Consider the following 27919-nt stretch of genomic DNA (forward strand, 5'->3'; position numbering starts at 1 on the left):
AGGCGGTCGCAGAGTGGGGGGAGACAGGAGGGCTGGCCAGTTCCCCACGCTCACCTTTCACAACCCAACCGATGGTGCCATGGAGCAGGAAGGCTGAGAAAGAGGCCACAGGAAGCCGTGACGCTGCGTGGGGGGAGGGGGTGGAGGCAGGCCGCACAGCAGAGCCTGGGGCCAGAGGGACACATAGACACCGGGCTCCGGCCAGCGCGGACAAGGCTGGCCAAGGATGGTGACACCCGGGGCCCTGAGGGTCCTGTTTCTCCCGCTCCTGCTCTGGGCCTCAGGTGAGCGGCTGGTTCCTCATCCCCTCTTCCCGAGCCCGGGACACCGAGGGATAGGGGCCGGGGAGGGGGTACGGTCGGGGTGTCTTGAGCATGTGTGTCCAAGGAGACCATTCTGCCAGCCTCTGCACCTTCTCTCACCTCATCCTGAGTTAGACGTCGTCATGATGAACTCGAGTCAGCCTGGGTCTCAGGTGATCTCCTCCCGCCCCTACTCTGGGCTGTGGTTTCCTGGCGGGCCTGGCTCTGGGACACAACTGGGCCGTGGACACGCTCATATCCAGCTGGCCTCTGAGCTCCTGGGGGAGGGGACAGGACTTCTGGAGGCTGAGGCCAGGTGGGGCTTGCACCGAGCTCCCCCATGGCTCCCCCTGCCCCCGCCAGCTCTCCTCTCCCTGACCCGGCAATGGCCTCCTAGTCTCCGGTGAGCCAAGCCGGGAACAAGGCTTTCCGCCCCTCACCCGCTATCAGCCTTGCATACGTGGTGGTTCTCCAGAGCAGTTTGAGGACCCCAGGTCTTGCCCTTGCTGTACTCTCTCCCGGGAAATCTGAGCCCACACCTGGCCCACCTGGCCAGCTCTCACCCTCCTTGGCACCCTGTGATGTCTGCAGTGACCCTCTCGGGCAGAAGGGGTGCTCCCAGCTCAGTGCCCTGTGTGCCCCTCCTGTTTTGTTCTTTAGTGTTGTTATTTTACAAGTTTTTGAAGTTTATTTTGAGAGGAAGAGAGGGAGAGGCAGAGAGAGAGGAGAGAGAGAGAGTGTCAAGCAGGCTCCATGCTGAGAGCGCAGAGCCTGAGGCAGGGGCACACTCCCACAAGAGTGAGATCATGGCCTGAGCAGAAATCAAGAGTTGGACGCTTAATCGACTGAGCCACCCAGACACCCCATTCTCCTGTTTTGCTCCTGACTCAGTGAGTGGCCTGCATGCCGGTCCCCTTACGTGTCTGTCCAACACGAGGTCATGTGGCTTTCGTGGGGTCATGGGGTCACATGGGGTCAAGCTCTTTGGGCTTCAAAGAACCTTTTTCTCTTCAATGTTGGGAGATTCGGCAAAGTGAAAAGTTCAGTCGACTCAAAAAAGGGGGGGAATGATGATGTTGTCCTCCTGGCAGAACAGGCCGTCAGGCAGAATGCTTCACAGATTGACCCCCTCCCCGGCCACCACGATAACCAGTGGTGGCTATTGTCCAGTCTCAGCGGGCACCATAAGGACCCCGGGCCCTTCACAAAAGCGGTAACTACGCTGGTTGGGGCTTCGAGGCTCCCCACAGTGACTGGGTTTATTCTATGGTCGATGTGGGAGCTCCCGTTTGGGCAAAGCATCAGCCATTTGAATAGTATGAGGAGGCCTGAGAGATTTATATGTTTATATGTAAAGGTAAGTCTCCTTCTTTGTGGATATTTATGGGTTACTCAGCATTGTCTGCTCCTTGATTGATTCATTCGATAAACACTGATAGTGACTTCTTTGCAGGGCCAGGCCCTGAGCCAACGAGGCTGGGCTGTGGCAGAGAAAAGCAGTCGCCTGATGCTGAGCTGTAGGGAGGGGCAAAAACTGCCCTCTGACTTCCGGCCTGCTTCCCACTTGACCATGGATCGAGGTGGTTCCTGGAGGCCAGCTCCTGGGGCAGATCAGGATGGGGAAGTGTAGTGTAGGTCTTGAGGTGGGGACTGTCATCATCTCACACGGGCCTGGTTCAGGCTGTCTCTGTCTGGACTAAATGCTTCCAGTGTCTTCAAAAAATATTCACGCAAAAAGATATTTAATCATCTTTTCTGCCCTCGCCAAAAGCTTCACATACACGACTGTGCTAACATTTTGAGGCAGGCAGGAGGGCGGCTGTGTTAACACCCGCCGGGGTGCCACCTGTGCCCAGCACCCATTTGGGACCCCTCGGGCACAAAGAGGTCTAGGATTACATAGAGAATGGCACCCCCACTCCCTTTCCCTCTCCTCTCTCTCCCCCTCTCTCTTTTTCCCTCTTTTCTCTCTCTCTTCCTCCTTTATTTAAAAAGCAAATGTAGATCATATTATACACATGCTCATTGAGCATTTGCTTCTTCCCATTAAACGGTGTCATGAATATTTTTACAATCGAACAGAAAGTTAAAGTTTCTTTATAGGTTACTTAAAACACTGTCATCATAGATCTGATTATTATGAAATCCACTCTAAAATGTAATGTTTCAAAGTTTATTTATTTTGAGAGAGAGAGAGATGGCGCAAGTTGGGGGAGGTCAGAGAGAGAAGGAGAGAGAGAGAGAGAGAGAGAGAGAGAGAGAGAGAGAGAGAGAGAGAATCCCAAGCAGACTCCGTGCTGCCAGTGCAGAGCCCAATGCAGGGCTCGAACTCATGAACCGCGAGCTCATGATCTGAGCCGAAACGGAGAGTCGGATGTTTAACCGACTGAGCCACCCAGGTGCCCCTAAAATGTAATTTTTAAAGCCCTACATTACTCTAACTTTGATCTGCCATTATCTGTGTCTCTATCTTAAAAATTAGCTTGTTTCTTCTATTGCGAAAGTCATGTTCTGTGTGATTTCTTGAAAAAGAACCCACACACCAGAGAAAGGTACAAGAAATGAAAAGTAAATGTCGCCCCACCCACCTCACCCTTAGCACTGCACGTCCTAGAGGTAGCCCCCCCTCAACCGTTCCTGGTGTGCCCATCGGAAAGGCCAAGGTGCACAGGTTGTCAAGACACCCCCACAAATGGAAAACGGATAAAACAATGCCGTTCACAGGAAAAAACATACAAATAGATGCTCCGACTCCTTCTTAAGTTCAAACAAAAATATAATTTTACTCCTCAGGTTGGCAAAGGCTTGCAGGTTTGGTGAAGTCTAGGATTAGGAACATGTGGCATAGCCACCCCGTTTGCTGCAGGTAGAAATAGGTGCATCCCCTTTAGAAGGAAATTTGGTAACACCCACCAATTTTTAAAAGCTCAGCATTTTGACCCAGATATTCCTATGATAGCAATGTTTTCTATGAATTCTTAACACAGGCTGACAAGAGGTAAGCAGTGTTGTTCAAAACAGGAAAAAAAAAAAAAGAGCGACAACCTTAAAAGCCGGCCAACAGAGGAGCGGTTGAACAAGGGTCACAAGACCCACCTAACGGAAGGAACAGCGTTCAAATGTCCACAGAAAGACACGTATCGGCAGGTGCCGACGTGGAAAGCTCTTCAACATATATTGCTGAGCGATCCCAGTCACGTACATTTTAAAATGATTTATATCACAACACTCGCCTACACATAGGAAATTTCTGCAAGGTTGTGCAGTAAATTGCAAAGGGTCGTGAACTCTGGAGTGTGACCTGGGAACTGCAGGGAGTTTTACTTTTCATTTTATGTCCTTGTGTACAGTTTAATGTATTTTTTTATTTAAATTTTTGTTAATGTTTATTTATTTTTGAGAGAGACAGAGAGAGGTACAGGGCATGAGAGGGGGAGGGGCAGAGAGAGAGGGAGACGCAGAATCTGAAGCAGATTCCAGGCTCTGGCCTGTCAGCACAGACCCTGGAGCAGGGCTCGAACTCACAGACCGTGAGATCATGACCGTAGCTGAAGTTGGATGCTTAACCGACTGAGCTGCCTAGGTGCCCTGTACGGTTTTTTTAAAAAAGAAAACAAACCTCTGTTCGTGTATTAATTTTGTTGAGAGACAGGTAAATATGTATACATATACATACACCCAGCATAAATACACAAATACATAAAGAGTCGGTTTTACAATGAAATTCTCACCTTCTGGAATAAGGAATACTGACTCTCTGTACATCTACGATGAGCGATACCCTTTATGTGTTTGAACTCTAATCCTTCCCCAAACTCAAAAGGAAGGTACTATTAGCCCCATTTAGCTGATGAGAAGATGGAGCCTCAGAGAGTTTAAATGGAAACATAAAAGTTTAAGTGTCCCTGAGGTCACACAGCGAGTAAATGACTCAGAACTTCCATTCCGTGCCCCGTGCCAGGTGAAAGGGGAACTGAGCGAGAAGTCACGGAAGCTGGTCTGTCGCCCCGGAGCTGCCCCTCAGCTAGCTGGTGACCTCACTCAAGTCACTGGGCCCCAGGGGCCCTCAGTTTGCTGTGTTCTCCCCCTACCCCAGGAGGTAGCCTGTGAGGGTTGTAATGAGAACGTGGGGGAATAAGGCAAACTGAGACAGAATATGCCCAAGGGTTATACCATTAGGCCACAGTTGCAAGGGCTTTGGAATGTCTGATATGGAACAACTGTGGAAAGCCCAGCAGGCTCCCGGGAGGAGGTGGTAAAGGGTAATAGGAGCCATGTGCCAAGCCCTTTGTACACACTTTCCCCCAAAGCATCCCACCGGCCCTGTGAGGTCAGGGGTAGTATCTCCTTTTGCTTGGGAAACTGAGTCCAGCTCAAGTGTGCTTAGTTAGCGTAGATGGGTGGAGCTGGAATTTCAGCCCACATGACCAGACCCTGGGGCCTGAGCATCTTACCCTCTACTTCTCGCCCTTGCTGCCTCCCTACCCAGACCCTTCCCACCTTCTGCATCCCCCCTTCAGGTATGGAAAATTCTGAGATCCTGGAGCAACCGAGAAACGTCTGCCTGGGGCTCATCAACGAGGGCGACTATGAGCCCTTCCACCTGGAGAACACAGCTGGCTGCTTCACAAAATGCAGGCAGTCAGGGAATGAACCCTGCAACCTGAAAAACTTACAGAGGTAAGGGGGCCCTCTGAGCTAGAGCAGGGATCTGGGGCTCCTTCAAGGGTGGCAGGGAGGCTGTTAGGAAGAGACAGAGCTATCAGCCCCCACGGCTCCAGAAAGTGAGGCTGCCATCTCACCTTTCCACCCCGTTGACACCCACATTCCCTCCAATCTACTCACTGAGACCTTTCTGATCCAGGGGATGCAGGGACGAATCAGCCCCTGTTCCTACCATTGTGGAGGGTCAGACAGGGGCCCAAATGATGATGATTCTAGAGTGTGATCAGACAAAAGGGTGGACAAGGTGCCGGCTTAGCTCAAAGGAAGACTGCCAAGGCTTCACAGAGGAGGCAACTCAGGAAAAGGCTTTGAAGACTCCATGGGAGTTTTCTAATTGGACCCAAGCAATGTTAGGGGATACAGGCAGCAGAACTTCAGGAGTGTTGGGGGGGAGAACCACACTGCTTTGAAATGTGAAAGAGTGACATTCTGGGGATGCAGGCAACAATGGGGAGGTGGGCCGGGTAGGGGAGAGACTAGAAATACAAGCAGGGACCAAAGCGTGAAGGGTCGCGTAAGCCGTACTAATGTGGGAGGAAGCAGAGCAAGGACAGGTTTTTAAACAGAAGAAAAGCATAGTCAATTTCGCACTTCAGAAAGATCACTCCGGTTTCAGGGAAGGATACAAGGGTGGTGGTGCAGGAAGAGACATGGACCAGGATGCAATCACAGTGTCTGCGTAGGAGTGAATCACCTGGGTAGGTGCTAAATCACCACCAGCAGCACCAATTAGCCCTGTGCACCTGGAAAGGAGGGATGAATTAGAAACACCGTATGACGCAGAATCAGTAAGACCAAGAGACTGATAAGGCCAAAAAATTAGAGAGAGTGGGTTGAGGGAGAAGGGGTTTAGAATACGACGTCTCTAAGAATCATCTCCAAAAATGTTTGCCTCTCTCCCCTCCAATCAAAGCCGGCTATAATTGAATTCTTCTAAGACATGCAGGACAACCTCATAGCTGGCACTCAATTCATGCTTGCTGAAAAAAAAAAAAAATGAGTGAAAAGCCTGTGTTCTCATGCTCGGTGTTAAGATGGCAATCTGATTGAACTATGTCATTTCAGGGGCCTGAAAACACTCCCATTCCCACCGGCACCTGTGACAGTAGCTTCTTAGCTCTGGGAGGCTATTCAGGGATAGCCTGTGCTCTCCTGTCTGTGCTCTCCTGTCTGTGCTCTTTTATGATGGGGATAAACCCTTTGGAAAAAGCAGGGGCTCTGGGATCAGAAGATGTGGATTCTGTTCCCAAGTCATCAGTTAACCAAGTTACCTCCTTTATCTTCACAACCCTCTGAAGTGGGTCTGGCCATCAACTCATTTCAACATAGGAATTTAGGGAGAAGGCACAAACATTTTGTCCGTAATAGGGCCTATTATGAATAACACTGCCATGAATTTTTAAAATCTATCTTGCCATCAACATTTTCGTACAGGTCTTTTCATGAACATATACATTCATTTCTCTTGAGTAAATACCTAGAAGGGAATCGATGTCAAAGGTATGATGAATTTTAGTAAGCGTTGCCATAATTTTCCGTGGTGGCCATATCAGTTTACATTCCCACCAGTAATGTGTGGGCATTCCAGTTATCCCACACCTTTGCAATGCTTGGTATTACCAGTCATTTTAAGTTTAGCCATTCTGGAAAGGATATAGTGGTATCTCATTTCTTTTTATTAATTTTGATAGCTTTATTAAGGTATAATTTATGTACCATTCAATCTATACATTGTTAGGGTACAGTTCGATAATTTATGGTATATTATGCAGTGTGTGGAACCATTAATATGATCATTTTAATAACACTTGCATCAGCCCCAAAAGTACCCTCATACCTGTTTGCAGACAATCCCTGCTCATATACCCAGCCACAGTCAACCACTGATCTGCTTTCTACCCTATATATTTGCCTTTTCTGGATATTTTCCATAAGGGACTCATACAATATGTTGTCTTTTAAATCTTGCTTCCTTCACTTACCATGGTTTTGAGTTATATTCATATATTAGCTTGTATCAATAGTTCTTTTTTTATTACTGAGTAATATTCCCTTGTGTGGGCATACTACATTTTGTTTATCCATTCATCAGTTGATGGACATTTGAATGATTTCCAGTTTGGTGATTATGAATAATGCTGCCATGAACGTTTGAATTCAAATCTTTGTAGACATATGTTTTCATTTCTTTTGGGTAAATACCTAGGAACAGAATTGCAGGGATATCTGGTAAGCATATGTTTAGCTTTTAAAAAACTGCCTGACTATTCCTCAAAGTGTATCATTTGCTTTTCCATCAGCATGCAAAAGGACTGCAGGTCTAATACATCTTTGCAACCTTGTCAGTTGCAAATCCAGTGAGTGTGAGTTGTATTTCACTGTGGTTTTAATTTGTGTTTCACAAATGACCAATGATGTTGAACATCTTTTCATGTGCGTATTAGCCATTTGTATCTTTTCTTTGGTGAAATGATTATTCAAATATTTCCCTCATCTTTCATTAAAAAAATTTTTTTAAATATAATTTATTGTTAAGTTGGCTAACTTACAGTGTATACAGTGTGCTCTTGGTTTTGAGGTAGATTCTCATGATTCATCGCTTACATACAACACCCAGTGCTCATCCCAACAAGTGCCCCCCTCAATGCCCATCACCCATTTCCCCCTCTCCCCTCCCCCCCCCCCCAATCAACCCTCAGTTTGTTCTCTGTATTTAAGGGTCTTTTATGGTTTGCCTCCCTCTCTGTTTGAAACTATTTCCCCCCTTCACTTCCCCCATGGTCTTCTGTTAAGTTTCTCAAATTTCACATATGAGTGAAAACATGTGATATCTGTCTTTCTCTGACTGACTTATTTCATTCAGCATGATACCCTCCAGCTCCATCCACATTGTTGCAAATGGCAAGATTTCATTCTTTCTCATTGCCAAGTAGTATTCCATTGTATATATAAACCACATCATCTTTATCCATTCATCAGTTGACATTTGGGCTCCTCCCATAACTTGGCTACTGGCTACTGTTGAAAGTGCTGCTATAAACATTGGGGTACATGTGCCCTTATGCATCAGCAGTCCTGTATCCTTTGGATAAATTCCCAGCAGTGCTATTGCTGGGTCATAGAGTAGTTCTATTTTTAATTTTTTGAGGAACCTCCATACTGTTTTCCAGAGCAGCTGCACCGGTTTGCATTCCCACCAGCGGTGCAAGAGGGTTCCCGTTTCTCCACATCCTTGCCAGTATCTGTTGTTTCCTGATTTGTTCATGTTAGCCACTCTGACTGGTGTAAGGTGGTATCTCAGTGTGGTTTTGATTTGTATTTCCCTGATGATGAGTGATGTTGAGCATCTTTTCATGTGTCTGTTGGCCATCTGGATGTCTTCTTTTTTTTTTTTTTTAATTTTTTTTTTCAACGTTTATTTATTTTTGGGACAGAGAGAGACAGAGCATGAACGGGGGAGGGGCAGAGAGAGAGGGAAACACAGAATCGGAAACAGGCTCCAGGCTCTGAGCCATCAGCCCAGAGCCTGACGCGGGGCTTGAACTCACGGACCGTGAGATCGTGACCTGGCTGAAGTCGGACGCTTAACCGACTGCGCCACCCAGGCGCCCCTGGATGTCTTCTTTGGAAAAGTGTCTATTCATGTCTTTTCTTCACTTGATTGTTTTTTGGGTGTGAGTTTGATAAGTTCTTTATAGATTTTAGATACTAACCCTTTATCTGATATGTCATTTGCAAATATCTTCCATTCCATCCATTGTCTTTTAGTTTTGTTGATTGTTTCCTTTGCAGTGCAGAAGCTTTTTATCTTGATGAGGTCCCAATAGTTCATTTTTGCTTTTACTTCCCTTGGCTTTGGAGATGTGTCAAGCAAGAAATTGCTGCAGTTGAGGTCAAAGAGGTTGTTGCCCATTTTCTCCTCTAGGATTTTGATGGTTTCCTATCTCACATTTAGGTCTTTCATTCATTTTGAGTTTATTTTTGTGTATAGTAAGAAAGTGGTCCAGTTTCACTCTTCTGCATGTTGTTGCCCAGTTCTCCCAGCACCATTTGCTAAAGAGATTTTTTTCCATTGGATACTCTTTCCTGCTTTTTCAAAGATTATTGGCCATACATTTGTGGGCCCAATTCTGGGTTCTCCATTCTACTCCATTTGTCTGTGTGTCTGTTTTCATGCCAATACCATACTATCTTGAGGATTACAGCTTTGTAGTAGAGACTAAAGCCCAGAATTGTGGTGTCTCCAGTTTTGGTTTTCTTTTTCAACATTACTTTGGCTACTCGGGGTCTTTTGTGGTTCCATACAAATTTTAGGATTGTTTGTTCCAGCTCTGAGAAGAATGCATGTGCAATTTTGATTGGGATTGCACTGAATGTATAAACTGCTTTGGGTAGTATTCACATTTTAACAATATTTGTTCTTCAAATCCATGAGCATGGAATGTTTTTCCATTTCTTTGTGTCTTCTTCAATTTCTTTAAAAAATTTTTTTAACATTTATTTATTTTTGAAAGAGAGAGAGAGACAGAGCATGAGCTGGGAAGGGGCAGAGAGAGAGGGAGACACAGAATCCAAAGCAGGCTCCAGGCTCTGAGCTGTCAGCACAGAGCCTGACTCGGGGCTCAAATCCACAAGCCGTGAGATCATGACCTGAGCCAAAGTTGGACTCTTAACTGACTGAGCCACCCAGATGCCCCTGGATTCTATATTGTTTATTTCTGCTCTTATCTTTATTATTTCTCTTCTTCTGATGGGTTTGAGGTTTCTTTGTTGTTCTGCTTCTAGTTCCTTTAGGTGTGCTGTTAGATTTTGTATTTGGGATTTTTCTTGTTTCTTCAGATAGGCCTGGATTACAATGTATTTTCCTCTTAGGACTGTCTTTGCTGCATCCCAGAGGGTTTGGACTGTCATGGTTTCATTTTCATTTGCTTCCATATATTTTTTAATTTCTTCTTTAATTCGCATTTATTCTTTAGTAGGATGTTCTTTAACCTCAATGCATTTGGACATTTTCCAAACCTTTTCTTGTGGTTGATTTCAAGTTTCATAGCATTGTGATCTGAAAATATGCATGGTATGATCTCAATTCTTTTATATTTATTGAAGGCTGTTTTGTGACCCAGTATGTGATCTATCTTGGAGAATGTTCCATGTGTACTTGAGAAGAATGTGTATTCTGCTGCTTTTGGATGAAAAGTTCGTAATATATCTGTCAAGTTTCTCTGGTCCAGTGTATCATTCAAAGCCATTGTTTCTTTATTGATTTTCTGCCTAGATAATCTGTCCATTGCTATAAGTGGAGCATTAAAGTCTCCTGCAATTACTGTATTCTTAGCAATAAGAGTGCTTATGTTTGTGATTAATTGATTTATATATTTGTGTTCTTTCAATTGGGGGCATAAACATTTATAATTGTTAGCTCTTCTTGATGGATAGACCCCATAATTCTGATATAATGCCCTTCTTCGTCTCTTGTTACGGCCTTTAGTTTAAAATCTAGTTGGTCTGATTTAAGTATGACTACTCCATCTTTCTTTTGACTTCCAGGAGCATGACAGATGGTTCTCCATCCCCTCACATTTAATCTGCAGGTGTCCTCAGGTCTAAAATGGGTCTCTTGTCAACAGCATATAGATGGATCTTTTTTTTTTTTAATCCATTCTGATACCCTATGTCTTTTGATTGGAGCATTTAGTCCATTTACATTCAGCGTTACTATTGAAAGATCTGGATTTAGTGTCATTGGGTTATCTGTAGGTTTCATGCTTGTGGTGATGTCTCTGGTCCTTTGTAGTCTTTGCAGCACTCCACTCACAGAGTCCCCCTTAGGATCTCTTGCAGGGCTGGTTTAGCGTAAAGAACTCCTTCAGCTTTTGTTTGTCTGGAAAAGCCTTTATCTCCTTCTATTCTGAATGACAGGCTTGCTGGATAAAGGATTCTTGGCTGCATATATTTCCTATTCAGCACATTGAATATTTCCTGCCACTCCCTCTGGCCTGCCAAGTTTCAGTGGACAGGTCTGCTACTACCCTTATGTGTTTATCCTGGTAGGTTAAGGCCCATTTGTCCCTAGCTGCTTTCAGAATTCTCTCTTTATCTTTGGATTTTGCCAGTTTCACTATGATATACCATAGAGAAGACCTATTCTTGTTGAATCTGAAGGGAGTTCTCTGTGCCTCCTGGATTTGGATGTCTGCTTCCTTTTCCAGTTTAGGGAAGTTCTCAGCTGTAATTTGTTCAAGTACACCTTCTGCCCCTTTCTCTCTCTTTTCTTCTACTTTAACTCCTATGATACGGATATTATTCCATTTCATTGAGTCACTTAGTTCTCTAATTCTCTCCTTGTGGTCCAGTATTTTTTTCCCTCTTTTTCTTGGCTTCATCATTTTCCATAATTTTATCTTCTATTTCACTTATTCTCCCCTCTGCCTCTTCCATCCTTGCTGTCACTGCGTCTAGTTTATTTTGCACCTCATTTACATCATTTCTTCATTCGTTGTGACCATTTCTTAGTTTCTTGATCTCTGCAGCAGCAGATTTGCTGCTGTCTTCTATGCTTTTTTCAAGCCCAGCAATTAATCTTATGACTATTATACTAAATTCTTGATCAGCTATATTGTTTATATCTGTTTTGAGCAATTCCTTAGCTATCATTTCTTCCTGGAATTTCTTTTGAGGAGAACTCTTCCATTTCATCATTTTGGCTAGTTTTCTGTCTTTATGTGTTTTAATAGCTTGTTATGTGTCCTGCACCTGTGAGCACTACTATATTAAAAAGGGGTCATATGCCGTCCAGGGCCTGGCCCTTCAGGAGGTGTTTTTGGAGTGTGTTGTGTGCTGTCTGCTGTTGTGACTCTGGTTGCTTTATCTCTCTACTCGTAGTGGTGGTTTGGACCTTCCATCAGGTGTGTTTTGATTTGTTCATTGAAGTAACCCTGGAAAAAAATTTTTAAAAAACGGGGTTGGTGGTTGCGGAAGAAGCCTTATCCCATACAAAGAGAGAAATGACAGGGGTGGGGAAAAAGAAAAGAAAATTGACCACGGAGAGTAACTATACAACTTAATCCAGAGAGAGAGAGAGAGAGAGAGAGGAGAATAAAGAAGAAGGAGGTACAGAAGAGGTTTAAAACAAATAGATTAATTACGTCTGCTTAAACAAACCAACGGCCAGAGTAACCAGACTAGAGAAGGGAAGAAATAAGAAGACGAAAAGAAAAAAATATATATATGTAATAAGAACTGACCAAGAATTAAGTCAGAAGATGCAAAACCACTGGACTGATATCTGATGGTGCTTTGGAACCGGTGGCTGTGCTGGTCTGGAGGAGGGGCCGCTGGGGGAGGTCAGTGTCAGTCTTGCTCTAGTGGATACACAGTTACCAGGCATGGAGGGGTGTGGTTTGGTGCAGGCAGGTTCTGCCTCCACTGCCAGCCCCCTGTCTGTTCCTGAAGCCCCACTTTGTTGGTGATGGGAAGAAAAATGGTGACACCCCAGTCTCTCCTCCCCGGACTGGGTGACCCAAACCACTCTGTTCAGGCCGTCCTCACAGTGCTGTGCAGGCGTGAGCAGGCCCATTAGTTCCACTCCACAGTCTCCCATTCCTCCCAGATGCTGGGATGCAAACCCCAATGTCTTAAAGGATCCTGCCCCGCACGCCCTGGTTCCGGGATAGTGCCACTCCGCCCAGCCGGCAAAGGGTCTCTGGCTGGTGGGTGCAAGCAGGGTCTTTTGTCCTTGGAACAGCTCTTTGCCTTCTTCCACTGCCCTCCAGGGAGGGGATTGCTTTCTCCGACCAACCACAGACTGTGCCTCTGAGCTGGCTACTGAGCCCAGGGCTGGTTCCCCTCCCCGCAGGCATGTGAACTGGGCAGCTGGCCCCAGTCTGGGGAAAACCCCAAAGTTAGAAATTGGATCTTTTTCTGTTTTTTTCCGATCCCCGGTCCGTGGTTTTTCTCTTGTCCAAATACAATCCCACACTTCCACAGCCTATCTTTCTCTTCCTTTTGTCTCTGCACAGAAGGGGATCCCTGCCCTCCATTCCTACATCACTTGTCTTATCTCTCCCAGTTCACAATCATGCACCTATGGCCCGCCAAGTTGTCCCCGTGGGCCCCTAGAGACGTTTCTGTCACTCTTCAGCCCAGATTCTTGGAATTCCAAATCCTCTAGCCTCAATACTGCTGCGTTTGAGGGACAAGAGAACTTCGGGTCCCCCTACTTCTCTGCCCACTGTTGACCTGCCGACCTTTCCCTCTTCTTTTAAATTGGGTTTTATCTTCTCACTATTGAGTTTTAAGAATCCTTTCTATATTCTGGATGCAAGTCCTTTATCAGATGTATGATTTACAAATATTTTCTCCCAGTGTATGTCTTGTCTTTTTGTTTCTTAACAATGTCTTTTGAAAATCAAAAACATTTAATTTTGAGGAAGTCAAATTTAAAATTTTTTTTACATTTACTTATTTTTGAGAGACAGAGAGACAGAGCACAAGTGGGGAGGGGCAGAGAGAGAAGGAGACAGAATCTGAAGCAGGCTCCAATGCTCTGAGCTGTCAGCACAGAGCCTGACGCAAGGCTCGAACTCACAAACCATGAGATATGACCTGAGCTGAATTCGGACGCTCAACTGACTGAGCCACCCAGGCGCCCTGAGGAAGTCAAATTTAAATGTGTGTGTGTGTGTGTGTGTGTGTGTGTGTGTGTGTGTGTTTGATATCGTATCAAAGAGATGTTCATCTAGCTACAGATTTTTCTAAGTTGTCTTCTACAAGTGTATATGGTTTTAGCTCTTATAATTAGGTTATGCAATTAGAGTTAATTTTTTGTGCACAGGGTGAGGTAAATGTCTAACTTTATATTATTATTAGTTATTATTAATTTTTGCATTTAGATGTCTAATGGTTACGGCACTATTTGTTGAAAAGAATGCTTTCTCCATTGAATTGTTCTGGAAGAGCATTCCATTGATGGGCTAAATGGAAGATTTGGAATGTCATCTCCCAACCAAGATAGTAAACCAGAAACCAAACTACCTCCCTGGGGAGAACTGCAGAGATTAATGTCACCAGGAAAGACTTGAAAGATGCAGGGGTGGTGATGGCTCCCATAACTCCATTTACCTCACCATAAGTCAGGTGGGTGTTGGAGAATGACTCTGGACTGTCTTACACTAATCAGGTGGTCACCACCAGCAGCTGCTGTCCAATTGCAGCTCCTGTCCCAGATGAGTACGTTTACTCAAACAAATCAACACACCTCCCTTGGCAATTGATATGTAGCTACTCCATGGCTAATGCACTTTTTTCCATACTAATTTTCAAGGGCTACTGGAAGCAGTTTACTTCTACCTGGCAAAACCAACAGTATACTGCACAGTTTCCTCAGGGCTATGTCAATTCTCTTGATCTCTGTCATATAGTTCACAGAGACTGTATTAATCCTGACCTTCTATAGAGCATCACCCTGGTCTGCTTTATGGACAACATTATGTTGATTGGATCTGATGAGCAGAAAGTGGCAAGTAGTTAAGATGCCTTAGGAAGATGAAAGTGAACTAGAACATGGCAAATAAACCCCACAAGAGTTCAGGGGCCCCTCCCTTCAGGGAATTTCCTAGGTATTCAGAGGTCTGGAGAACATCGAGATATCCCCTCCTAGGGAGGTTAATAAAAGGCAAGCTGTTGAAACTCCCACCACTTAACAATGTAAAAACAGGCACAATGTGGGAAAACACGTATCATGCAAACATGAACCAAAGATATCCGAGTAGCTATGTTAATAGCAGACAAAGAATATGATGTTTAAATGGGTATCAACTTTGTAATTAAAAATTCAACTTTACATATATGCATTAGACTTTTTGATTCTATGTTACATTTCACAACTAAAACAATTTTTAAAAGTGCTCTGGAAACTAGATCAGGAAATCTTCCCTTAAGAAAGTGAATTGGGAGCAGGGCACCTGGGTGGCTCAGTTGATTAAGCATCCAACTTTGGCTCAGGTCATGATCTCACAGTTTGTGAGTTTGAGTCCCACCTCGGGCTCTGTGCTGACAGCTCAGAGCCTGGAGCCTGCTTTGAGTTCTGTGTGAGTTCTGTGTCTCCCTCTCTCTCTCTGCCCCTCCCTTGCTCACACTCTGTCTCTCTGTCTCTCTCTCAAAAATAAATAAACATTGAAAATATTTTTTTAAGTGAATTGAGTTGTTTTGTGAGGTCAAAGATTTTTAAACACACACACACGTACACACACACATAGAAAGAGAGATACAATTAAGTGCACAAAAAATATTGAATTTATTTTATTTGGTAACAATGAAAATCATGGTATTTTTTGTTTAAAATTTTAAAGGGTAAATAAAAAGCTAGACTCAGTGTAGCTCAATCAGATTTTGACAACCTCACCCCACTCTTTCTAGCTGGATGGTGTTCTAATTGCCTGCCCCACCTAAACACATTTGCACATATTTGCATGGGTTACTCTCTATAGTGTGCAATATAAAGCCTCCGTTTTGTCTCCCTGGCAGGCTCTCCTTAGCTACTCCTTTCCAACAGCCTTGATCTGGTTGAATCTGGCTGTATCCCCTTCCCTCCCATTGCTACCTCAGCCCTCACGTATTCAGAGTCGCTAAGGAAAGGTAGGCAGCACACCTCAGGACCCCAGCTTAGGAAAAGGAACTCTGGTCACGGGGATCTTTCAGTACCGTGGAAAGTAGGGGGGACGCGGGGGGTGGGGGTTGCTTTTAGCTGATGGCAAAGGGGCTGTGATAAAATAAATGGCAATTAACTTTTGTGTTCTCTATACTTCTAACACTGGTTCAGTGCCCATAAGCCATTTCCCATACAGTTCAGCCTTTAGAGGGCGAATTCCCAGTATGTAGCCAGCGCTCAATAAATGTGAGTTGGCACTCATGCCACGCAATTATCATCCTACTGTTTGAAATACTCAGAGGATTATATAAGGAAGATATACAAAGACCACTAAGTACATGAAAAGGTGCTCACCATCATTAGTCATTAGGGGAATGCAAATTAAAACCACAATGAGATACTACTTCACACTTACTGGGATGGCTATCATTGCAAACAAAAGAACATAAAATGAAAATGTCAAGCGTTGGCAAGGATGTGGAGAAACGGAGCCCTTGAGCGTTGGTGTGAAAATGTCAACTGGTACAGCCGTGGAGAGCAGTTTGCCACGTTGGTGTGAAAATGTCAACTGGTACAGCCGTGGAGAGCAGTTTGCCACTTCCTCGAGAAGTTAAACACAGAACTGCCATATGACCCAGCAATTCCACTCCTAGGTATATACCCCCAAAGAATTCCAAACAAGTCCTCAAGCAAAAGCTTGTACTTGAATACAAGCAGCCCTGGGTATCATAGGCAAAAAGTGGAAACAACCCAAATGTCCATCAATGGATAAGTGTATATAGAAAATGTGGTATATTTATAGAATGGCGTTTTATTCATCCATAACAAGGAATGGAATACTTACACATTCTTATACAACATGTATGAACCTTAAGAACATGCTAAATGAAAGAAGCCAGACACAAAGACCAGATATACAATTCCGTTTATAAGAAACTTCTAGACAGGCAAATTCACAGATTAGTGTTTGCAAGGGGCTGAGGGAAGAGGGAAAGGATGGCTGCTTCATGGGTAGAGGGTTTCCTTCTGGAGGGATGAGAACGTTCCAGAGTTAGGTAGCGATGGTGGTCACACAACACTGTGAATGTATTTAATGCCGCTGAATCGTGTACTTTAAAACGGTTAAAATGGTAAACTTTACGTTACGTATATATTGTTACCAAAAAAGACAAACACATAAACTATTCAGAGGGACTACTGGCCGGAATCTCCCAGAACGAGCCTGGCTTGCTCTCACGACACCCTGCTTCTCCCGCCGTGATCCCAGGGTCTTTTCTTTGATATTCTGGGTCACCCCTCCTCCCCCAGGAACCTGATGGTGGCTTCCTTGTCATCCAGGCTGGGGACCAGGTGAGTGCGTAATCCCAGCCTGCAAGACTCTATCTATTCTCCCTGATTCCCGGCCCTTTGCAGATACTGGCTGAAATACGAGTTCCATCTGGTGGAAAATCAGATGGGGATAGTGAATACGTCTTTTTTGAAGGCTGTTGTCCAGAGTGTCAGCACCAACATCTCAGAAGACCTGCTCTTCTCTCTGACGCCTTCCCAGGTGAAGAGGTCCCTGTCCCTGTTGGCTGTTTCTGGCTCCATTTCCCTCAGACGTATTTTTCAGAATTTTGAGAGACTCCTGGTCTGTGCTTGGTGCCCACCAAACTATATCCCTCGCCTGTCCCATTTGGTAGTGCTCTGCCACTTTGCTAATGGGTGCTAGGGAGTTACTGGGATGAGTGGATCCTGGTGACAGATTACCCAGGGTGGAGGAAGACGCATAGGGAAGGTCATCAAATTGAGAGTCAGGGCATCTGGGTTCCAGTCCTGGGCTCCCCACCCCCTCCCTAGGTGTCCTCCAGGAAACCTCTTCCTGTCTCTGGGCCCCGGAGCCCTATTCTGTAAGATGAGCACTAAGGCTCCTCCAAGGTCAGAGGTTCCCTTCTGCCCTCCCTCCCAAGGAACACATTTGAAACCAGGTAAAGGCGCACCTCACCATACTGCAAAGGGCCCCACAGGCAGACTCTAGATTTACACTGGTCTGGATTCAAATCCCGGCGCTGCCCTTTACCAGCTAATGTGATACTGAGCTCAAGACCGAAATCTTCTGAGCTTTGGTTTCCCCAATCTGTAAAAACGGTGACAGTAGTGCCCACTTTCAAGGTTGTGGGGGGAGCAAGTGAGATAATGCACAGGGAGTCCTGGGTGCAGGGACTTCACTCCCTTAAGGAGGGAAGCTGAGGATGATGTTCAGGCAGCAGACAAGTTGGCTATCATCAAGGTACTTCTAGGTCTGTCTGGAAAAGGAGTGATGAAAGAGAAGACCTTTCCCAACCCTTTATTTATGTGACCCAAGCAGCTGAGCCCTCTGCTTGGGGGCACCCGCTGACCCCAGAGACCACCCCCATGTTCTTTGACAAGGGTCCAGATGGGAAGGACAAAGGTGGGGCTCTCGCCTCCTACCCTTAGCTCCTCCTGTTCCAGTGTCCACGGGGTGCTTTTGAGGCAGGACCAGTTGGGACCCGGCTGCAGCCCAGTGGACCAGTGAGGTCAGAGAATGAACAAATTACCAATGAAATTTAGTATTTTAACCATTCTCAGCTTTTACCAAATATGTCGTCAGGCAGGGGGGAAATCACATTCTATGTGTTTTGTATTCTCTGCCTCTGCTCTCATGGTCTCCCTTTCTGGGGACTTTATTCTTTCCAGTTATTCCTGCTTCAGAAGCCAGACACCATCACCATAAAGCCCTATGTAATTACAAGGGCTGGCAGGAAGCTGGCCGACCCTCCCTCACACTTGTAAACTGAACTTCACCGACTTCTTTGGGCCTGACCCTGATGGGTGGCCACACAGGCAACATGTTAGCTCCATTCTCCATATTGGGAAAACTGAGGGTCCGTGAGGCTGGGGCTTGTCCAGGGGCTCACAGTCTGGACAGAGCAGAGCTTGCAGTGTGCCTCCAGGTGTCCTGCCTCTCAGAGTGATGCCCTAGGGCACCATCCCTCCACCCAATGCCTCAGTTTCCCCTCCCAACTAGGGGAATGACAAGACGGGTGTCTTGGAACCCTGGGGGAAAGACGGGATCTGCGGGGTCTGTGGTTACAGGTTCCAAGGCCAGTGACAGAGGAGGAGCATGAGCCCCCCGACAGAGTCCGGCTGCCCCGGAGTCTCTTTGAATCCCTGCAGGACAGCAGGTCGGTGGTCCGGCTGGCCATCACGCTCCTGGACATCGGTCCAGGGAATCTCTTTAAGGTGAGGAGAGGCCTGATGGAGGCTCAGGGCAGCTCAGTGGGTCAGTGCTCGGTTCACCAGGGACCTGTGCCCCAGCTTGCCCTCTCTCGGGTCTTTGCTGTGGGTCCCAACGGGGATGGAGGAGGTGATGAGCCTCCGGAGAACGTTTCTAAAGCAGCCCAAGGTCATCCCAGGCTTCTGTCCTCGGAGTCTATGCACTGCAAACTCACACTGGTCACACACACTCAGATGTTTGGACCCCACGCACCAGTGTCCTTGGTTGGACCTGTACGTGTATCCCGAGCATTCATGTCCCCTTGTGTGTCCTTGTGCATGTACAGATGCGCATATTCTTTCAGACTCCTGGTGTGTATGTAATCGCCTGTGCTCCTGTGTGACCATGTCCACACAAGCGAGGGTACCCAGGTTCTTGCAAATGTGTACCAGGCATGCCTGTCCAGAGGTGTGTAATCCACTCACGTGTAGACAGAGTGCACGATGAGTGCTGGTGTGGGCCGGTGCTCACCCCCCGTAGGCACCCACTGCCCTCCAGTGGGACAGCTGGTCTTTCTTCTAGCCCTACGCTCCTCCACCTAAGTGGGCAGAGGAGCCCTGGGGCCGGCAATGGAGAGCTGTTGGCCGCATGGCTTTGTGACCGTTTGGCCTGGGGTGTTGGGCTCATTGGGGTCCAGCCTGGGCAGGGGACTACAGGGAGCAGCAGGAGGAAAGTCGCCCATGATCCCTCGGTCCCCTGGTCCCCTAGCCACAGACTTTACTCTCTAGGCAAGGGTGATGGGTCCTGGACGTTCCCAGGAACCCCCACAGAGTTTGGTTGGGACAGCCCCTTCCTAAGCCCAGCTCCCCATCTCCCTCCACAGGGCCCTGAGCTCAGCCTGGAGGACAGCAGCAGCGTGTTGAACAACCGCCTGGTGGGCTTGAGTTTGGGCAATATATCTGTCAGCAGGCTGGCTGAGCCTTTGGAGATCACCTTCTCCCACCAGCGCCCACCCTCTGTGAGCCCCCAGTCCGGGCCTGGCAGCTACTAAGGGGCAGACAGGCGGGTGGTCACCCACAAGCACACAGGCAGACATGCATAGGACTCTGCACCTCCACCCGGCAGAAGCCGCAAAGACCGTACACACGGCTGTGCCCAGGGACACATGCCACCTGCACACGAATGTCCATTTGACCCCCAGGTCCCCTCCCACTCGTGCTTTTGGGCGTGCACATAGGGCCTGGCAAACCCACCAGCATGCCACCCACATACATGCTCCCTCAAAGGCACACGCACACAGACATGCAACCCTCCCCCTCACAGCCCCACGCCTCTCACGCGCTGGTCCACGGCACTCCAAATGGTGCAGCCCATGGTCCTGTGTGACCCACGGGGTGAGCCTTGCTTTCTACCCAATGCGCACTCAGCGGGGGGTGGGGGAGCACGCTGTCCTCTCCCCTCCTCTCCCCACACTCTCCTCGGCCCTCTCTCCTCTCCCAACTGCCCCATGCCTCCACCCTGATGCCCATTCTCTGGTTTCAGAACATGACCTTCAGCTGTGTATTCTGGGATGTGACTAAAGGTAGGCAGGGAGAGTGCGGGCTCCCTTGGCGAGGTGGGGGGCAGAACGCCACCGGCAGGGCCCCTCCCCCTCCCTTCCTTCCTCTCTGTTCCCCTCCCCTCCTCTCAGGTCCCCGCCACTCCCCCATATTCCCATACACTCTCCTATGTTCCCCTCCCTTCCTCTCCAGGGTCAACAGGAGACTGGTCTTCCACAGGCTGCTCCACAGAGCTCAGCGCCAAGAGGACTGTCTGTCGCTGTGACCACCTGACCTTCTTCGCTTTGCTGCTGGTAACAGCTCACCCGCCCTGATCCCAGCAGTTCTGGAGGCACCGAGGCTGCCTGGCAGGGGCCAGGGGCTTTGGGATGTGTGGGGCCTGGCCTCTGACTGATGCGGTTCCGGTTCCGGGGGTGTTGCCCACAGAGGCCGATCTTGGACCGGGCCACGGTGCAGGCCCTCATTCGCATTTCCCAGGCTGGCTGTGGAGCCTCGATGATCTTCCTGGCCTTCACTGTTCTCCTGTATGCTGCCCTGAGGTGGGTGACCCCCCCCCCCCACCCCATGTCTCCCTCTTGTCCTGAAAGTCAGGAGAGGTGCAGGCTAGAAAGTACACTGCTTGTGCAGCATTATAGATATCCTCTCCAAACCCTAGTTTCCTCATCTGTAAAATGGGGTTGGGGGTTGAAATGTGTCAGAGTTATTTCAGTTGAAAGTGGCAGGAACTCAAAGTCACTCAAATATAATGGGGAATGTGTGGTTCCTGTAAGGCAGCCTTCAGGCACGGTTGGATCCAGGGGCTCAAAAGACTTGCTCTCCCTCTGCTTCTCCCAAGTTTGCTCTCTCCTTTGTCAGCCTTGTCAAGCAGCTTCTTCACACTCAGGGAGTCCCAGGCTTGTCTGCCTAAGCAGTGAATTTTCTAAATGAAGTTCCAGAATTAAAGCCTTTTTCTTTTAACATTTTATTTTGAAATTGTTATAGACTAACAGGAAGTTGCAAATATACTACATAGAGTCCCAGTTTTTTCCAGTGATAACATTTTATATAACTGTAGTATTAATACCCAAACCAGGAAATTGGCATTGGTACAGTGCTACTAACTAGAATACAGTTTCCACAATTTTTTACATGCATTCCTTCCTCTGTGCGTGTGTGTGTGTGTGTGTGTGTGTGTGTGTATTTCTATGCAATTTTATCCCGTGTATACCAGAGTTGAGTTTTGCTCTGACCTGAACCATTTGCCCATGATGGAACAGGTCACTGTGGTCAAGGGGTGGGTTACACTGATTGGCCAAGCCAGGTCATGTGCCTGCTTTTATTTGAACTAACAAAGGGTCAACCTCAGCCAAACTGCAGGGCTGAGAGCGGGAAAGGGGGTTCCTCAGGGAAACCTGTTCCAGAAGGAGGACTGGGTGCCGGACAGGCAGAGATCACTGGCCTGTGCTCAGGTTCTCTGGGTCCAGGCCATGGCCGAGGGACCCACAGGAACTGTGGGCTTGAAGGAGCCTGTGGGAGCAGCCACATGCCCCAGCCTGCCCTGGACCCCAGCCTCCCCACCCGTAACTGACCTGGAGCAGCCCTGGGGTCTCCTGACTCGGTCTGGGGCCCTCTGACTGCCCTTTTCCACATACCTCTCTGCCTCTGTCACCATGCGGGCCTGGGCTGCAGCCCCCAGCAGCCCCACTCCCTCCGTCTCAGAGCAAGCCGTGAGTGTGAGCGGTGCCACCCCTGTCCCCAACCAAGCCCCCGCCTGGGACACAGCCCCCATCCCCAACAAGCTGAGCATGACCTGCCAGCTGGCCGCGCCGCTGGACCCTGTGAGCCCGGCTTGGAGCGCCAGAAGGAATCGTCACCAGCTCTCGAGGGTGGGCCCTGGCGTCTCAGGTGAGATGCACATTATGCCTCATGCTCCTGTCCAGGCAGCCCTGGGCTCTCATCCCTCCAGTGAGAGCCCTGGGGATCTGTTTGCTAGGAATTCAGAGTGTGAACTCCACGGACAGGGAGTGAGCCTCCGGCCCTCTCCGGGCCTCATTCTCCCTACGACGTCCCAGCCTCATGCACCCGTGCCCAGTCCCGCAGTCCATCTACTCACTCAACCAAATGCACGCAAGGCTGGCTCCGGCCTACTGTGCTAGCCCGAGGTCGCAGCCAGAGAGGAGGGGGTTGGCAACAGTGAGCTGCGGGAAACTTCCAAATCAGCCTGGAATAAGTGGCAGTCAGAGACAGCTTCCTCAGAAGGAAAGGCCCGGGGAAGTTTTGAAGGAAGAGTAGGGAAAGGCATTGAGAGCAGAGGGAAGAGCAGGGGCAAAGTCCGGGAGGTGTGGAAAAGCAGAATGCGCTCAGGGAACTGCAAGGAATGCAGTTTGGCCAGAGCGTTGAGTCAAGGGATGAGGCCAGCAGGATCTGGACCCCACAGGACCCTGAGGGCCATGAGATGGCTTCTGCACCTGAACCGGACAGCATCTGCACTCCAGCTGCTGGCAGGGGAGGAACAGAGGAGGTGGAATGGAGAGGCCGCGGTGCCCCAAGGGAGCTGCGTCCTCTTGCAGCCTCTCATTGGCCCTTCTCACCCCAGGTTCTACCGGCAGCGGTTCAAGTCAGAAGATGCCCCCAAGGTCCACGTGGCCCTGAGCATTAGCTTGTTTCTCCTGAATCTAGCCTTCTTCATCAATGTGGGGCATGGCCGTGAGCGGTCAGATGCCACCTGCTGGGCCCGGGGGCCATCTTCCACTATTTCCTACTCTGTACCTTTACCTGGATGGGCCTGGAAGCCTTCCACCTCTACCTGCTCGTCATCAAGGTCTTCAACACCTACTTTGGGCACTATTTCCTGAAGCTGAGCTTCGTGGGCTGGGGTAGGTACAGCTCAGACAGGCAGTGAGCATGGCTGGCCCTGGGAGGGGGACAGGAGGGAGAGCCGCCTAGGGCAGAGAAGGGGCTCCCTCTGCTGTACAGGCTCAGGACCTGGGGGATGGGCCGCTGGAGGGGATTTGGGAGGAGGACATGCCAAGGGAGCCCAGCAATGCCGCAGCCCCTCCTGTTGTGCACAGGCCTGCCTGCCCTGATCGTCATTGGCACCGGGAGCGCCAACAGCTATGGCTACTATGCCATCCGCGACAAGAAGAACATGGCCACGCTGGAGCTGTGAGTGGTGGCTGTGGGAGCAGGGGTGACATCAGGTCCCTGGCTGCACATATCTGGGCCAGAGGGATGTGGGGAGAGGAGGGAATCCTGGGAAGAGAGACTGAGTAAGTCAAGGCAAAGGATCCTCCAGCTAGCTCATGGCCTGGAGTGGTAAACTGAGGACTGGATGGAGAAAGCTCAGTGAGACAGGGGGTCTGAAATGGAGGAAAGCGAGCTGAGGCAGGATGCCTTGCTCTAGCCTGGGCCACCACCGGCGCATATGGTACCTTTGGGCAAATTTAAAAAGGTGCTCTGCCAACCTGTCATGCCAGGGGCTCAGCCCCACCTGCGCCCTCAGCCAGCTGCCCTTGTGCAGGACACAGCCTGCCCAACATTGGTGACAGCCCTGGTTCTCTCTGGGCTCTGCCTCTGAATTGCTGTGTGGCCTAGCCTGGCCCCTCCCAGGGCCTCAGTCTCCTCATCTGTACAATGAGGTGTGATGAACATATTCTTTCACACCTTTTGCCCTGCAGTGCGTGTTGCACGGGGCTGAGCTGAGCCTCCCCCAGAATGCCTTCCCCGGGCCCATGGCTCTGTGCTAAGAGAGGCTGGTGGGGCCTTGGTCTTGTTCCCAGGACCTCAAATGCAGGGGCCACAGGGGCTAGAGAGGTAACATAAGCGCACGCAGTGGCCCAGGGGGAGACTGCAGTAGACTGGGAGTCACACACCCATCTATCGTCCCTCTGGAGGGCATCCACAGAGCTGCTGGGTGTTGTTTTACAAGAGAAGCAGAAATCTGGATGCTTACACCAAGCCTCCCACTTTTTAAAGGGTGGTTGTTAATTCAATTGTTTAACAACATGATGTGGGGCAAATGAAACATGTCTTTGGGCCTAAATTTGCCCCTTTGCACTCGCTGGTCTAGGAAGAATTTTATTTTTATTATTTTTTTAATGTTTATTTTTGAGAGAGGGACAGAGCACAAGTAGGAGAGGGACAGAGAGAGAGGGAGACACAGAATCTGAAGCAGGTTCCGGGCTCTGAACTGTCAGCACCCACCATGGGGCTCAAACTCACAAACCGCGAGATCACGACCTGAGCCGAAGTCGGACGCTCAACCGGCTGAGCCACCCAGGTGCCCCTGCCCTCGCTGGCCTAAAGAGATGGCAGACAGGAGCCTTTTGACAGCCCCTTCCCAGGAGAATAGGGGGTTGGTGGGTAGCAGTGGGGGAAGGCGTCTTCTTGAGCACAGAAGGTCAGTTAGGGAAGACTGCGTGGGGCTTGCTGGACAGGGCCACCTCTCCAATCCCAGGGGCCATCTACTGCCTCCAGGTGCTGGTTCCGCGAGAAGACCGCTGTCTCTGCCCTCTACGTCACCGTCCACGGCTACTTCCTTATCACCTGCCTCTTCAGCGCTGTGGTCCTGGGCCTGGTGGCCTGGAAGATCTTCACTCTGTCGACTGCCACAGCAGGCAAGGAGCAGGGACCGAACTGGAAGGGAGTGCTCACCGTGCTGGGCCTCTCGAGCCTGGTGGGTGTGACCTGGTGGCTGGCCATCCTCACGCCCCTGGGCCGATCCACCATCTATGTCTTCGCGCTGTTCAACTCCCTGCAAGGTGAGGCTTCCGGGCCAGGGCGGTGGTGGGTTGCCTCACCTGCAAGGGGGTGCTTTGGGGGCATGGGGAGGAGGCAGATGGCGAGAAACAGGATTCCACTCAGGCTGGCTCAAATCAAGGGCTCTCCCAAGGACCCCAGGACGGGAAGGCTGACCGGCCTCGTGGGAATGGGTACCAGAGTCAGGAAAAGCCACCCAAACCAAAGCAGATACCGCCTCCGTCTTTTTCTCTGGAGCTGCGTGTAGTCTCTCACCTTCTGTCTGTCCCTTCTGTCCTCTGTCCCTTCTGTCCCTTCCTACCCAGGCTTGCAGACGGCTTCTTCCACCGTCCGTGACCTCTGTCTAGGGAGGGTGCTCTGATTCAGTCCGGTCCGTGTTTTTAGGAGAGTCAAGGATCAGACTGAGACATCTTGGTCCAGTCAGCTGTGACCTGTAGGGCAGGGTCACGTGATGTGATGGCCACATGACATGGACAGTCTGTAAGGAGTTGTGCTGGCAGAAGGAAGTGATTAGCGGAGGAAACGATGGGTAGGTGTGTTCCTGCTCCCCACCCCGTCCTCCCTCTGATTTCCCAGCAGAGGAGAAGGCGCCCAGGCTGTGGGTGACGGTCCCCCCATCCTCTTCGCTCCTCACACTGTGCCATACACACAGCTTGGTAAATAATTAATGTATTTATTTTTGAGACGAAGAGCGAGAGAGTACAGGGGATGTGCAGAGAGGAGAGAGAGAGAATCCCAAGCAGGCTCTGAGCTGTCAGCACAGAGCCCGACGTGGGGCTCGAACACACAGACCACGAGATTGTGACTTGAGCAGAAGTCAGATGCTTAACTGACTGAGCCACCCAGGCGCCCCCATCTTATTTTTTAAAGTCTTTAAAATGTTTACTTATTTTTGAGGGAGACAGTGAGAGAGAGAGAGAGAGAGAGAGAGAGAGAGAACACAAGCAGTGGAGGGGCAGAGAGAGAGGGAGACCAAGGATCCGAAGTGGGTCCACGCTGACAGCACAGAGCCCAACTCGGGGCTCGAACCCATGAACCGTGAGATCATGACCTGAGCCAAAGTCAGACGCTTGACTGACCGAGCCACCCAGGCATCTCACCAGACTTCATAATGAGTACCTGAGACAGTACTTGTGGGGGACACAGTAGGCCTTCGGTCTGTGTGGACTCTGTTCAGCAACAGCAGGCTCTCTGAGACGATCCCCGGGGGAAGAAACAGGAGCCCACATCTGGAACATCTGGGGCTGGGGAGGGACACACCTCGAAACTAGATTATATCATTATTCTTCTGGAGGTTGCTCTGAATATTGACGCCTGAACGCTTCCCCCTACCGAGTTGTCTCAGCTGAGTGTGCGGGTCTCAGTCCATCTCTCTTCCTCCCAAACGCAACAGTCCCTACACTTCAGCTGCCCTTGAACGCTTCTCAATAGTCCATCGTGGTTAAAACTTGCGGCGTAAACTTCTTTGAAGCACACACAGAGTTTTAACTTTTCTATCAATGTCTGTACTTGGTACACTTCTGACAGCTCCCACCTTCCCCCTTCTTCCTGCTGGGGTGCATCCTGTAATCATCCTTCGTGGAGGCGGGTAGAGGAAGGTCACCATAGTGGTGGCTGTTCTGTATGTCTGAAAATGCCTTTATCCTGCTCTTTCTTTTCTGTGATAGGTGTACGCATACGTGATTTCATGGCCTCCGCTTTTCATTTCCAAGATTCCCATTTGGTTCTCTTTCAGGGGTTGGCTTCGTTTTTGCCTGATTTTTCCATACGTTCTTGAGCTTTTGCAGTGGAGAGATTTCTCCTCCGGGCGGCCGCCAGCCAGGCTGCCCAGCGCCCTGCCGGTCCGACCCCAAGCTCATCCGGTCCTTCTCCTTCCTGACAGGTGTCTTCATCTTCTGCTGGTTCGCCGTGCTCTACTTCCCCAGCCGGACTGCCGTGTCCTCCTCTTCTGGCACCGCCAGAATCGACCAGGTCCACACCGCGTCTCAAGAATAGGGGGCCTCCGTGCGGTCAGGCTGGGAGCCGGCCGCACATTGTGGACTCGGCTCTGACTCCCCGTGTGAACTCAGGCTGCTCCTTGCCTCCTTCTGGCCTTCAGTTTCTATGTTTGTACAATGTGGCTGGGGAAGGGAGGGGATGGGGGCCAGTTTGGACCACCTGGCCTCAGTGGTTCCATCCAGATACTTCCACGGGTCCTAGAGTCCACAAATCCGGGATTGCGAGAGTCTGAAGACCGCTGCCAGCATAGAGCAGTGCCCTCACCTGTACCTGCACCATCTGCCTACAGAGCAAAACAGCTTATCTCTGCCACTGGCCACCTCTGGTTTTAGTCACAGGGGACTCTGTTATCAGAATTGCCCCTTGAAGGAGTCCCAGCCTCTCCTCTTCTCCCTCTTACCGCTGCCCTCTCACAACCCCACCCTCTGGCTGCCTGTTCTCAGGCACTTGGACAGTTGTGCACTGGAGGTTTGGGTCTATCTATGGATAGATAGGCAGGAGCCCCTGCCACCGGGGGCCTCCCACCCTCCAGCTGTCTGGGGACACCGAATTTCAGAGCATGCCACTTACTCAATAGTGGGTGTGATACCATAAGCAGGCTCCCCTCCCCACCCTGCCCGCCACATGTGTGGCCTGACCTCTGATCTGCTGTCATAGTGAGGTGGAAGGCAGATGGTCCAGAGCTCCGCACACCTGAGGGCCGAGGGGCAGGGCAGGGGAGAGGGCTGGGCTG

At 49.3% G+C, this 27919-nt stretch overlaps 1 protein-coding gene across 1 annotated transcript; it reads left to right on the forward strand.

Annotated features, from left to right (window-relative positions):
* Positions 1-27919, forward strand: ADGRG3 (adhesion G protein-coupled receptor G3). Its single transcript, XM_045442894.1, is given in 13 exon segments — positions 1-284; positions 4823-4982; positions 17089-17224; positions 18772-18918; positions 19776-19910; positions 20435-20474; positions 20644-20744; positions 20878-20990; positions 23027-23169; positions 23172-23306; positions 23502-23595; positions 24907-25190; positions 27071-27919. Coding segments are annotated over 13 exon segments (1659 nt in total). The 5' UTR covers positions 1-226; the 3' UTR covers positions 27184-27919.

Source organism: Leopardus geoffroyi, chromosome E2, assembly GCF_018350155.1.
Source record: "Leopardus geoffroyi isolate Oge1 chromosome E2, O.geoffroyi_Oge1_pat1.0, whole genome shotgun sequence".
NCBI classification, from domain to species: Eukaryota; Metazoa; Chordata; class Mammalia; order Carnivora; family Felidae; genus Leopardus; species Leopardus geoffroyi.